At 44.7% G+C, this 13,906-nt stretch overlaps 1 protein-coding gene across 1 annotated transcript; it reads right to left on the reverse strand.

The window, feature by feature from the left end:
• Positions 1 to 3,476: 3,476 nt before the first annotated feature.
• On the reverse strand, positions 3,477 to 12,889 carry LOC133014624 (neurexophilin-1-like). Its single transcript, XM_061081887.1, has 2 exons — positions 12,809 to 12,889; positions 3,477 to 4,313 (listed from the first exon to the last, which is right to left on the reverse strand). The coding sequence occupies exons 1-2, from the start codon at positions 12,887 to 12,889 to the stop codon at positions 3,477 to 3,479; spliced, it is 918 nt and encodes a 305-aa protein (XP_060937870.1).
• Between the last annotated feature and the right edge of the window lie 1,017 nt (positions 12,890 to 13,906).

Raw genomic sequence — 13,906 nt, forward strand, 5'->3', positions numbered from 1 at the left:
GTTGGAATGAAGTTTTTTTGTGAGAGCTTCCCTCTGTTTTAATTATAAAAAGCTCCACATCCTCTCAGTTTTAATCATTTCAGCGAGTTCTGCCGGAGGAACGATCAGTGATCCAAAGGTTAACAAAAGATTAGCTGCAAAAGCCAAAAGTTCAGCGAGATGAACGAGAACTGGGACGAAAACAGAAAAGGAAGAAGCAGCTCAATGTTTTTAACGATGAATAGATTTGAAACAAAATGCAGATTTTCATTAAACTGTTAAACTCCTGCTTTAGAGGCAGTGACATAATGTAAATAACATGTTTTCTTCTCTTAAGACTTTATTTGGAGTCTCATTTCTGGTCAAGTGGCAAATTAAAGACCAGTATTCACTCTTCTCTGGTCTTTACCAATTCTACAATATCTGTATGTTTACCAGATTTGTCCTCTTTTCTCATTCATTGATTTGTTTTGCTACAAAGAACCAGTGCAATAATCTTTTGTATGGTTTATGTGTTTGTGTTGTTTGAACTATTCCCTCTTTTATCAAATCTTGAGTGAGAAAAATCTGGATATTCAGCTGATAATTTATCCGCTTTACACAAAACTCACGAGATAGAACTTGTGGGGCATAAGAAGTGTTTCTACAAATTTATAAATAGTCTAAAAGTGATGATTAAGTGATTATGTGAACGTTTCTCTAATGCTCACTTCCATTGCACATTGAAATACGTTTTCTCTCAGGAAAGGTTTCACTGTAATGTTCGTATGATTCCAGGATTATTCTCTACTCGCCTACTTCACCTTATCCTCAATCAGGAGGAAGTGAAAGAAACTCTGTGACTCTGATATTCTGTCGACTGAAAACAAAGCAACGAGTCCTCTGAGCACGTTTCACTTCACAAACGTCATTTGATTCAGTGATCTTGTTAAAGATATTGATTCGAGCAGCTTTGTGTCAGATCTGTGAGAACACGTCTGTATTATTATGATCATCTATCATCAGGAGACTCGGTGTTTACCCACCGACGACACCAGGCTCCAGCTCCCAGCAGCGCTCACACCAAACAGTGCCAGACTGTTTACACTGGTGAGATGATGATGCATAATGAGGCCGCATTGTCTCGTGGAGAAGTGTTGCTTTAATTCTCCCCGGCTGAACAAACTGTCCCTGGCACCTTCCGGGCAGGAGAGATTTCAAAGTCACTTCATTGAGATGAAAGCGTCGCGGCCCCGGCAGCACCGGAGACATTAGTCACTTCTTCTCCTCTGTGACAGAAACATGTTCTCAATTTACGAGTCAGGTGCTTCCAGTAATTTCTGCCAGCCTTGTTCCTCCACATCATAAATTCTTCTTCATGCTCCCCCACCCCCAGTCAGGACTACGCCGCCCTGCTGGCAGCTTGGAGGAGGGTCCAGGCTGCTATTGACAGTTGCTGTGTTGGTGAGACCTTCACGTGCACTATGAAAGAACAGTGGATTTCAATAGACAGCAGTGATTGTGCCCCCAGGTGCACGTTTGTACTTTTTACAGGTTTTTCTATCGGCTCTTTAATTCATTCTCTGGATGCTGTTGACTCTGCCACTTACTCTGTGTTCATTTCCACTAAAAGCTTCACGCGTAGCCACTGGCTCCCAATTTATGTAATGAAGCTTTAATAGCCAATTGGAACATCCAATATCATTAAAAGCCGTTGTTTGTCTCATCCTGGATTTTTCTTCCTCAGATACGCGGAGGTGCGAACGTGGGGTCGGGGGGGGGGAACGTGTGATTAGCACCTGCTGTTCGAAGTATGTCCTGACTCCTCTGGAGCGAGACGCCACATTCCAGCAGCTCCAACACTTCAGCACTTTGTTCGCTCCTCTTCAACCGGCGGCGAATGAACATCAGGAAATCAGCATCTCAATGTGTTTTTCTCTCTTCGGCTCCTGAAACGTCTGAACACTTCTGACCTCCTTCTTCTTCTCCTCATCTCAAAGAGAGGAGGAGAATCACCTCCAACAAGTTATGTTTCTGTCTGTTTGTCTGATTGTTGGCAGGATTACTCAAAAACTACCTGACCGATTGCTTTCTTTAACATTGCAAGATTGTTTTTCAAATTGAGCCTTGATTTTTTGACTTTATTACATTGGACTTTTTGTAAATTCACAAAAACAAGAGTCAAAATGTCTAAAATAAAAAAAGCAAGAATGAGAAAACAGCCGAATTAGAGCAGAGTCATGTTTGATTTTTGAAAATTATCTTCTTGTGTATGTCTTCTGCATCTTTACTTGATTTGTGAATATGGAAAATAGAAATAAAATTCTTTCTGATTTAGACAAACATGTGTTCACACGGATTATTTCTGGAACATTTATGAATTTTGTGTGGAAACATCGGAGCAGTTGAAATGTAATAAAGTATGTTCATCAACCATTTCAGCAAATGAGCAAAAACAACAAAGTTTATGTTCAACTTACAGAACCTAGTATGATGGGAATGAGCTAGAATAACATTCAGTCGTGTGATTGAGCTGCATCCAAAACTGTCTTGTACTGTAAACTCACAAAAATAAGAGTCTAAATGTCTAAATCTAAGACAAAACACCAGAATTTGTTTTTTAAATGCAATGCAGAGAAATGATCGTCTGTATTTCTGTCGTCTGCATCTTTAAAATCTTTATTTTCTTGCTCGTGTTCGACTGGAACCCTCGACTGGTTTCGTTGACTGGGCTCCTCCCACGGCCTAACGAGCGTTGACACATAACACAGAATTAAAACAGAAGTCTCTCTTTTTATTTTTTTTTGTCTTGTTCTTGTTCTCCGGTGACGTCTGAGGCTCGATGAAGGATAACTCGTGACAGATGGATTGTTTTTCAGCTGTTTACCACATTCTGATCATGCACGTACGTGGACGACTCCAACGACAACAGCAGAGAGGAATATTCATTCTAAACAATCACACGGCAGCAAAAACAACACCACTCCAGAAAGGTTTGCTTTTCCCATTACGTCCTCTAATGCAAACTGACAGATTCTTCGTATTTGCATTGACATTTAGGTGTTTGCAGTGATTACCAGAGACTGATTGGAAAAGACGGAGAAGCTTGATTGAGACGGGAAACACACGATCAACGTAATAAACAACGAGAGAAAGCGGGAGAAAACATTAATGAAACTGTTCTCAGGTCTTTGTGTGGAATCCACCATATTTACATAAAGACAATCAGCATATTTTTACGGTTGGCTTGAGGATTTCCTTTCGATGTATAAGCAGCTGTGTGTGGTATAGAGCCGGGGACGTCTCCCAGCGTGACCCCGGGTCGGGGGGGGGGGGGTTCCCTGGAGTTGGATCCGTCTCAGACGTGTTAGCTGTAATAAAACCTGTCAACGTTTCAACTGTGAAGTAGTGTCCCGACTCCACCTTCTGTTCAAATCATCTGACCCGCTCGCTCAGGACCCGACCGACCTGTCTCTACGGGGGGGAGTGGGGTGGGTGGGGGTGGGGGTTTCACACCCTCAGCCGGTGGGGAGGTAGGGGGTGTCGCTGTGGTAGTTGTAGTCCGGACACACCTTCTGCACCAGCTTGTAGTCGGTGCTGTAGAAGTTGATGAAGATGCAGATGACCTTGAAGGGCTTGGAGCAGAGCCAGGACACGTGGCTCTGGGTCTGCTCCTGGGGGCAGCTCTGAGACGGGTCGTGGGCGCACAGCGAGTTCCTGGTGCCCTTCTCCACCTTCTCGTACTCCACCCGGCAGTTGAACAGCTTGGTCTCCAGGGCCGTCTGCTGCTGCTGCTGCTGCTGCTGCTGCTGCTGGTGGTGCTGGTTCTGCTGGTTGTGCTGGTTCTGCTGGTTGTGCTGGTTCTGCTGGTACTGCTGATGCTGCTGCACCTGGAACTCCACAGCCCTGGTGGGAGGAACCAGACCCACGGACACGTTGCCCTGACCGGTGGAGTTGTGGCGGAAGTAGACGCTGAAGGTCCCGTTGCCGTGATCCACGATCTTGCCGGTGATGAGGAGGTTGAGCTTCACCGTCTTGATGTTGGAGTGGAAGTCGCCCCAGCCGAACATCTTCTTGAACTTGCCGGTCTTGACGATGGGCCTCCTCTTCGTCCTGGGCCGAGGGTCCCGGGGGTTGGAGGCGTTGTGGAGCCAGTTCCACTGCTCCTGTCTGGAGAAGGAGTCTCCGTAGCTCAGGTCCAGGGAGGTGAAGTTCTCCTTGTCGTAGAGCGTCTGGGAGAGCAGGCGGCTGATGGAGACGGCCTTGCTGCTTTCGCTCCAGTACGTCTTCGCTTTGGATTTCGAGCTTCCTCTTAAGTCCGAGCTTCCTGAACTCGGTGACCCGGCGCCGGTGACCTGAAGGAGCAGAGACACAAAGAACCCAGTGAAAAGAGGGAACATTCAAACTGGAAAGAGCAACACTCTAAACCCGTATTTACAGACAATCACACGGATGGGACTCAATCTGAGGAGCATCTGTACATTTTATCTGGAGTTATGAGAGCACGAGGACGAGGATCTCTTTTCATTATCAAGATCCCTAGGAAACAAATTACATTTTGGAAAAATGACTCTCGCAATGTAAAAGGAACTGAACCTGAAATCTCTAAAATCAACAACATCTTTCCACCAAGGTTCATGGAAATCCGTTCAGTGATTTTTGTGTAACCTCTCTAACAAACACACAAACAACGAAGAAACAAACCTCCTGGATGGAGATAAATATTCCAATGAGAGACACAAACCTCATACCTGCTTTAAACTAAACGTAGTTTGATTATCCAGGTTATTTAAACGTGGGTAAATCCGATAAAAAAATATCATCTTGTTGAGGTCAAACTATCGGCGTTGGCTGTATTTTGTTCATTTGCCCGAACAATGAATTTTCTCAAAACTCAATTTCAGTTGCAAGGTTTTTTTGTATAAAATGAACAAAACTTCTCAGTGAACATAAACTCTGTTTGTTGCAGAACTGGACGACGTCCGTGCAGCTGGACGTCCTGTCCTCGTGTCTCCTCTGTTGTCGTCCTTCTGACTAATAAACTCCAGCGTCTCCTTGGTGTCAAGGAGACAAAGCCGACGAGCGCAGATGATTTATCCGTCCCGCGGCGTGTCAGCACCTGTACGAGACGCTGCTAATGCTGTAACTAAGTCTCGCAGTGTGTGAACCGTCCTGTGCCCGGGCGTCCTAATCAAGATGAAAGGGATTCCTGCCACGCGTCCAGATGAACGAGGCGCTGCCCGGGCGCAGACGTGATGCAACAGCAGACTATTACCTGCTGAATGTGCCCTGAATGGATGATTGATGATTCATTCAGCGTCTCTCCTCTAACAATCACACAGATGAGGGAGCGAGGACTCGCCCCGCCCCCCCACAGAGGCCCGTGACAGTGATGTCCGAACCGCGGCCGGGCGACGTGACAGCAGATCTATCTGGTCCAAAGCGTTTTTATATTTTCTACCTTCACCCTGCGATCGATACCCTGAAAATAAGCTCCTCTCTCATTCACAAAGTTCTCTGGGTGACATTGTGATACTTGAGGGTGTGCGTGTGAGAGTTGTGATCTTCCTCCTGGAGCGCAGGTTGGCGTGGTGCACTCCACAGAGGAGGAGGAGGAGGAGGAGGAGGAGGAGGAGGAGGAGGAGGAGGAGGAGAGGAGAGACGGCCTCCAGCTGTTTGGAAGAGGCCCGGATGATGAACGACCCGATGTGAAGGAGCCGTTAGAGGCTCGGTGGAGACGTTGGATCCGTCCTCCTCTCTGGAAACAGCAGCGGAGGCCGAGTCTCCTTCAAACACCACACGCAGACCGAAGCCTTTTAAACAGCAAGAAGAAGTTTTGAGCACGGCTGAATCTGTTATTAAAAAGAAAACTGCGAGACCTTCACAGAGAAATGTTTGTGGTGACAAGGTTCAGGAGAGATGTGTATCTCCCCCGTGCAGAGGTTTGACTGTATTAATGAACAGCTTCCCTTTGTCTCGCTGCTGGAAACACACGCCTGTCATGTCGCCCGCGTGCTGATGTATCGTGAAAAGATAAAGTGGGCGTGAGGACGAGGGCGGCTTCCTGTCCACGATTTATCGGCTCCATTACCGTCAAACATAAAGCTCCTTAGGATGTAAAAGTTCAGTGAAATAGTGTCTGTAGGCCGTCAGCCAATGAGCTGCAAGGCTGAGGCGACAGCGCGGCTCCGTGTGATCATGATTCACATGATTTCTGTTCATTTCAAAAGTGATAATGGAAGAAAATATTGGATCTTTGCAGAGAAACACAGGAGCTGAGTTCATTTTAACAGTTAAACCTTGTTTAGCATTTAAAAAACAGTATGTAAACAGTGAATTAATGGTTTAATAACACACTATAAGGTAGTAATATATATGTTTATTTATTTATCTATATTTATCATATTGTATTCTGCATATATTTAGTTGTTTATTGTTAAATGTTACAGAGTTTGTTTTGAAATGGTAAAATATCAATTAGCCTCAATAACATTTCTTCGTCTCCAAATCCATATCTCTGCCATTAATAATACAAATAATAAATTAAATTAATATATTATAAATACAAATAATTAAGTAAAATATAATTTCCGGACATATGCATTGATAAAAAGTTTCCTTGAAGCATATTAAAGCTACACTATGAAGTATTTGTACAGCTCTACATGAAAACTAATGAAACCTACTGATTAATCAGATTTTCTTTTTATGACTCAAGGTTCAAATAATATGTGTGAAAGAAAAAGTGCAGGATTTGGTTAAAGGGATTTTTTTTAAAGCAGATCCTTTGATTGACATTGAATGTGAATTCACTTCCACGTGTTTTCAGGAGTTATCAAAGAACAAACTCTCCTGAAATGACCTTTGACCCACAATACAAACCATTTAATTTTTCATGATTTGTTTCCAGTCGGAGTCGTTAGAAGGAAACATCGTTCAGCTGCCGCAGTAATTACTGATGTTTCAGTCTCAACGGGATCCTGAAACCAGATGAAGGGCTTTTAGGAAACTGCTCTGAGCTGGTTTAAGTGTGTGTGTGTGTGTGTGTGTGTGTGTGTGTGTGTGTGTGTGTGTGTGTGTGTGTGTGTGTCTGTGTGTGCAGCGATTTAAGGTGTAAACGTGAAGAACGTTGTCGTTGTCAACCGGTAAATTAGGATCAACGCTGAGTTTTGAAAAGCAACAAAGTTTCCTGCAGCTTTAAGTGATGAATAATCTCCGTGTCACTAGGATCAGATTTATTTATTATTTCCCACCGAGATTATGAAGATGACTCGTCGCCCATGTGACCTGCGTTCCCACTCGGCGTCCGAGCGACTCCTCCTGGTGGAACCTCTGTTGTCACCGGCGTTTGTGTCCGTCCCCACCAAACTGTGACACGCAATTAGCTTTCATCCAAAGCACCTGCCAGTCCCTGGATTAGAGACTAGCACACAGACCCCCCCCCCCCCCCCCCACTTCACGGATTAGAACCCAACCTGTAATCCAGCCCGGGGAGATTAGGCAGATCAGAGGCAGTCCCGACTAAAGCGGCGTTCAGATCTGGCTGCAGCGACGCTCGGGGGGGCCGAGGTTTACCTCGCGCTGGCGTCAGTAACGTGAGCGAAGCACAAACACAGAGAGAGAGAGAGAGAGGGATGAGAGGAGGGTGAGAGGAAGAGGAGAAGAAGAGAGAGGAAGAGGAGGAGAAGAGAGAGGAAGAGGAGAAGAGGACGAGTCCCTGGATGAAGAACCAACATGGCGTTGAAAGGTCGACAGTGGATAAGTTTGGGTTTAACAGATATTAGTCTCTCAGCGGTGGATCATATTAAATCAGGGAAAACAATGTGGTCGTCGGCTAAAGGTGAAATTTAATTTGCACTTAATTGGAATTTATTTAATCACGATGTGAAGTTTGATTTGATTTCACTAGTTCTGAAAATAAAGAGTTAACGACTTGGACCATTATCCAGAATTTACCAACTAAACTTTTTCAATTATACATTCATTACAATACTTTGTAATGAATGTATCACACATCGTTCATGACACGTTATTAACTGTTGAGACCCCCCCCCCCCCGGGGAGCAAATACCACCTGAAGGATTAACAGCTCGTTAACGATCAATTATCGATAGTTGGAAACGTTATATTATTGATATCTGATCAGTCGTGTAAAACAGATAAAGAAATATTCTGATCTGATGCTTTATTTAGTGAAGACAATTTGTCACATATCTCTTCTTCATCTTCAATGTCTTCCTCTTCTCCTTCTTCGTCTTCTTCTTCCTCTTCTTCTTCTTTTTCTTGATCATCTTCTTCTTCTCCGCCTTCTTCTTCATCCACTTCCTCTTTTCCATCTTCCTCTTACTATTCTTTTTCATCTTCTACATCTCCTTTTTCTTTGTTGTCTTCTTTTCCTTCCACATCATATTTTTTCTTCTTCTTCTCTTCACACGCGCTCACTCACTCTTTCATGCACACATGTACACACGCACACACACACACACACACACACACACACACACACACACACACACACACACACACACACACACACACACACACACACACACACACACACACACACACACACATACACACAGATGGGAGATTCTCACTGACTTTGGTTGAAAGTCTATTGATTAGAGTCTGAACCTTTAACCGCCTCCAACAAAGAGTAAATGACGACATCTCATCTTCACTGTCTTCCAGATTTAAAATAGGAAACAATGAGCGTTAATATAAAGTTCCCGTTTATACATATTAATTCTTTATTTCGATTTATTTGAATTAATTTGGTTCCAGGTAGCTTTTTGCTGTTTCTATTCATGTCTTTATGCGACGAAACTCTCAAAGTTTGGTCAAATTCTTTGTTTTAAAATCGTCAACAAATCCTCACAAACCACTCAGATTCATCTGATTCCTCAGAACACTGTTTAAAAAACACTGAGCTCACACACCATCAACATGACCACATATGGAACTCTTTTAGTGAAGAAATAAGTGGAAAGTAATGGAATATAAGAGAAAAATTAGTTAAAACGTGCAGACGTGGAGGTTTATTCCACGAAATAAGCAGCTGATCTATGTGTCATTTCATTAGTTTGACCTTGAAATCTTATTTTCTTAATCAAAATCTTTCATGAATCCACTGTTTGTGTTTTTCTTTGTGGCGTTTTCAAAATTTAGGAGATTCATTTAGTTTTTCTCTCACAAACACGTTGAAGCAGATTAGATTAGTTTTCAGTGTTTCAATAAATCTGCACGTAAGGATGATTTTTGTGTATTTTTATTCCCAGTAAATATTTAATGTTTTCGAAACGACTTTCAATTTAAAACCTATAACGACATAACATTAAAAGTAAAAGACATATTAGTCATCAGCATCTTTTAATGAGGACTCGGGTGATTCAGTATCACACTAAAGTTCAGGGACTGGAGAAGCAGCAGCAGCAGCAGAGATCCTAATCCTGGGTTTTAATGAAGTTCCTATATTGTTTTTTTACCCAAAACAAACACAATTAAGTTTGACCTGAACTTCCTGTTTCCAGTTTGCACCAACAGAGTCTCCCACTCCCCTCACACCTCATGGAACTGGGTTCATATTGTTCCCAGGTCCGGTTCCTGAGGCCCGTTCCCCTCGGAGAGAGAGAACACAAACAGCTTCGCTCTGCACAACTCCTCCAGGAAACCTCTCTGGTGCCTGATGCAAACACACGCAGGCGCTGGGACAAACCTAAATGCTATCTGCTCGTCGGTGAGACCGCGATAAGAAGCAGGCGTCCGCTCTCTTTGAAACAGGAAGATAAACAACCCCCCCCAACCCACCACCAACCCCCCGGCTTCCCTCGGAGCTCGGAGGATATTCTATGGGCCCGGAACCTGCCAGCAACCCGACAAATTCCAGCTTTAATAGAACCAGCGGCGCTGAGGGAAGAATGAGAGTGTGTGTCGGTTTTCATTTGGCTGGATGCTCCGTGTGGACAGGATTTGTGAATGCGACACTTGTAGTTACAACGGAGCGAGAGGAGAGAAAGGGACCGGGTGGGAGGCAGGTTGGGTCGGGGGGGGGCTTCTTTACAGCACTGATTGAATGCTTCAGCTGCAGCGACGAGGAATCAACAATGCAAATGTTTCTTTAAAAAAGGCAGTTGTGTGGATTTATTTGGTTTTTAAATTGGAGGTGTTAAACTGAAGCTCTCTGAAAAAAATATTTAAAAAAATATATAAAAGTAAAGATAGCTTCCTGCAAATCAGAAAAGTAAACAAAGCTTGTTCAGGAATCTGACCGATCAGAAAAACGATCTTACAACTGGATGTGTTGATCTTTGTCATCAATACAAGTCAGATAACAAGAGCATGTTCTCCATGTGTACATTCCCATCAATGTACTTCTATAGTTTAACTGTATACAGTGGTAAATTTCTATAAATGAAGGGAGAAAACACACTTCAATCAATGGGTGTTTTTCTACCAATTTTTGTATTTCGTTTGAATGACCGATGGAAGACAACAATAATGAAATCACCAAAACCCTAACCTGAATAAATTAGGGCTGGGCAAGTGAACTCGTTTTAATCGAGTTAACTCAAGTGATGAGTTAACTCGATTGTTTATCCGCCAATTATTTTCTTTTTTCCTGTTCTGCAGCAGTCAGCAACAGACTTTCACAAAATAAAAGCCTGACTTTCACAATAAAACAATAAATAATCAAACCTGAGTTAATGGGAGATAAAATAATTAATCGAGTTAACTCATCACTTGAGTTAACTCGATTAAACGAGTTAACTTGCCCAGCCCTAGAATAAATACAAAATAAAATATTAAATAACTGATTGTGGTACAGTGGTGTAAAAACTATTCAGGTCAAAGTTCAACTCTTTGATCAGAACCAGCTCAAGAACTCAAAGCTTGGTTTAGTTTGTTCCTGGATCATCTCAGAGCCCAGAGAGGCTGAGAGTCGGAGGAGTTTGGATCCAGAGCGAGTGGCTGATGGGGATCGAACCTGTGACCTTTAGGCTACGAGCTTATTTAAAATCTAATTTGTGATTTCCAACGGGTTCGTGAAACATCGTCTCCGGTTTCCCTGCGTCCGACAGAGAGAAAGACGGAGGCTGCTCGGTGTTGATGGCGTCCTGAGCGCCGAGGCTCTGGGGAGACGATCATCCTCATCGTCGTTTACAGTGAATTTATCTTGTCTGGCCTCGTGAGCCCCCCCGGTCGCTGAGCTGATGGATCAACCACGCGGCATTTGACACCCACTAAGAGTCCGGGGCCTGTATTCTCGCAGTGATATCAAAGTGGCACCTGAGGGGGGGGGGGGGTCAGAGATGATGACAAATCAAAAAAGTGTGTCAAGACATCACAGGAAGCAGCGGATGGAGCCGAGTGCTCTCGCCGCCGCGGCGCTCGGAGCGGCCGGGGCACGATTATCCTCCGTGACTTGTGAGGAGGATAAATAGTGAGCGTGGACAGACTGCGGGATATTAGAGAGAGGGGCAGTTTGAAGATGAGGAGGAAGGAGGAGGAGGAAGAGGAGAGGGGGGAGGGGAGGAGAAAGAAAAATATTGGCCACCAGTTCTTACCCAGAGGAGAAACGCATAATCATATTATTTCACACACGACTTGGTTCAAAGGCGGCCAAAATAAGTTTGTGAGGTTCCCATGGGTCTGTCAATCTGTTGAAGGAGCTGCAGGCGAAAGCTGAGGATGCAGCGAGTACCAAACAATTATGATCATCCCATTAAAGCATAGCGAAGCAATTTGGCAGCCCGGTCTGGAAAAACACACACACACACACACACACAAAGACACACACACACACACCCATCAAGTGATGCTCAATCCGCCATGATGCTCTCACACAACTCACACACACACACACAGGGTTTAATGAGCGTTTGTATTCCGAGGCAACAGGAGAATCCATGTTTGTTAATGTTATTGCTCGTGGAATCGAAAGAATCCTTGTTTCCCTTCAGAGCCGGAAGACGCTTCGTTTAAAAAACATAATAAAAGGAAAAAGGAAAAGGTGGTGGTGGTGGTGGTGGGTGGGGGGGTAGGGTAGAGGGGGGGGGGGTGAAATGATTAGTGTGCTTAGTCAGCTGTGAAATTGAGTTTATGGTTTTCAAGACATTGAATTCAATTCGATAATGGGTATTAAGTTGTAGAGAATAATTAATAGTAATTGACTTCTTTCCATCACTATGCAAATTAAACACAGATAAAAGCCCCGGGAGCTTTTTTTTTTTTTTTTAAGGGTGAGTTCGAGTTTGTGGGGATTAAGTTTATGGAATTTATATATTTTTTTTTTGTGTGTGTGTGTTTCGGGGCGAGAGGAGTGTCTCCTGTTCGCCTTTGATTGCTTTGTTGACAGATTTATCTGAGGGTGAGGGGGGGTGGGGGGGTGGTGGTGGTGGGGGGGGGACTGTCTCTGCCAGGATTAAAAGAATTGTGTTGTCACCGAGTGTCGAGGCGCCGAGTTGTGTTGCGTTTGTCAGAACGGGCTCAGGATGCTCTGACAGGGACGCTGGGTTTGAGGAATTTGTTAATTCATAAAGATTTGAATGAGTCGTCGCTCGGAGCAGTTAAAAGTCCGTGTACGTTTGTGTGTGTATTAAAAACACACAACTCTGACTCTCCTGTCACGTGTGAGTCTACCTGGAGACTCAGAGGAAACTGCACAAACACAACATTACACTTTGATTCCTTCAGGATTTTCACATCATCAAACTACGACTGACGTGATCTTTCATTCTTGTTTCCACACGTCTGTGGACTTTCCTTCTTCTAGACGAGAGCAAACACCCGAGAAGATACGAGAGGAACAAAAAACCCCAAAAGGTCAAAATCAAACTGACGTGTCACTCACCAGAGAGATGATTGACAGCAGCAGAGCCGCCGCCCACAAGCAGGTGGAGCTCATGCCTCCTGGTGGAGAAGCTCCTCTCATCACGTCCAACCGTCCTCCACCGGCTCAGCTGCAAAATACAACAAGAAGAAGAAAAAACACAGAGAAAAATCTCCTCCTGACTCTGAGGTGAAGAGCGAGAGAACGACTGGAGGGGGGGGTGAAGAGCGAGAGAGGGAGGTGAAGAGCGAGAGAGGGAGGGAGGGAGGGAGTCCTGGGGCGAGAGAGCTCCTTCAGGAGGGTCAGGTGTTCAGAGACGCAGCGACGAGGACGGAGGAGTTTGAAGATGTGAGAGTCAGTGGAGGGGGGGGGACGTTTTATATGAGAGGGAGAGAGAGAGAGAGAGAGGAGGGGGAGAGAGGGAGAAGGGGGGGTAAGAGAGAGCTGGGGGAAGAGAGAGGGAGGGAGGGATGAGGAGAAGTAGAGAAAAATGAAGTGAGGGAGACAGGGAAGATAAAGAGGGAGGGATGAAGAGAGATAGAGGGAGGGAAGGGGGAGAGAGAGAATAAGACAGAGTGGAGAAGAGAGATATAGAGAGAAGGAGGGAGGGAGGGATGAATAGTGAAAGATGGAGTTAGGGAGACAACAAGGGAGGGATGAAGAGACAGATAGAGTGAGGGAGGCAGGAAAAGAAGGAGGGAGGGATGAAGAGAGAGATGGAGAGAGAGAGAGGAGGGGGAGAGAGGGAGAAGGGAGGGATGACAAGAGATAGAGAGAGAGGAGGGGGAGAGAGGGATAGAGTAAGAAAGAGAGGGGGAAAGAACAAGTGAGGGATGAATAGTGAAAGATGGAGTGAGGGTGAGAACAAGGGAGGGATGAAGAGAGAGATAGAGTGAGGGAGACAGGTAGAGAAGGAGGGAGGGATAAAGAGAGAGAAGGGGGAGAGAGAGAATAAGAAAGAGTGGGAGAGAGAGGGAGAGAAGGAGGGAGGGATGAATAGTGAAAGATGGAGTGAGGGAGAGAACAAGGGAGGGATGAAGAGAGAGATAGAAAGAGGGAGACAGGGAGAGAAGAAGGGAGGGATGACAAGAGAGATGGAGAGAGAGAGTGAAGGAGGGA

Source organism: Limanda limanda, chromosome 11, assembly GCF_963576545.1.
Source record: "Limanda limanda chromosome 11, fLimLim1.1, whole genome shotgun sequence".
Taxonomy (NCBI): Eukaryota; Metazoa; Chordata; class Actinopteri; order Pleuronectiformes; family Pleuronectidae; genus Limanda; species Limanda limanda.

Coding starts and splice junctions, on each gene's coding strand:
- LOC133014624 (XM_061081887.1), bottom strand. CDS start 12,889: ATGAGAGGAGCTTCTCCACCAGGAGGCATGAGCTCCACCTGCTTGTGG. Junction 4,314..12,808: donor TGCTGTCAATCATCTCTCTG/GTGAGTGACACG, acceptor CTGCTCCTTCAG/GTCACCGGCGCCGGGTCACC.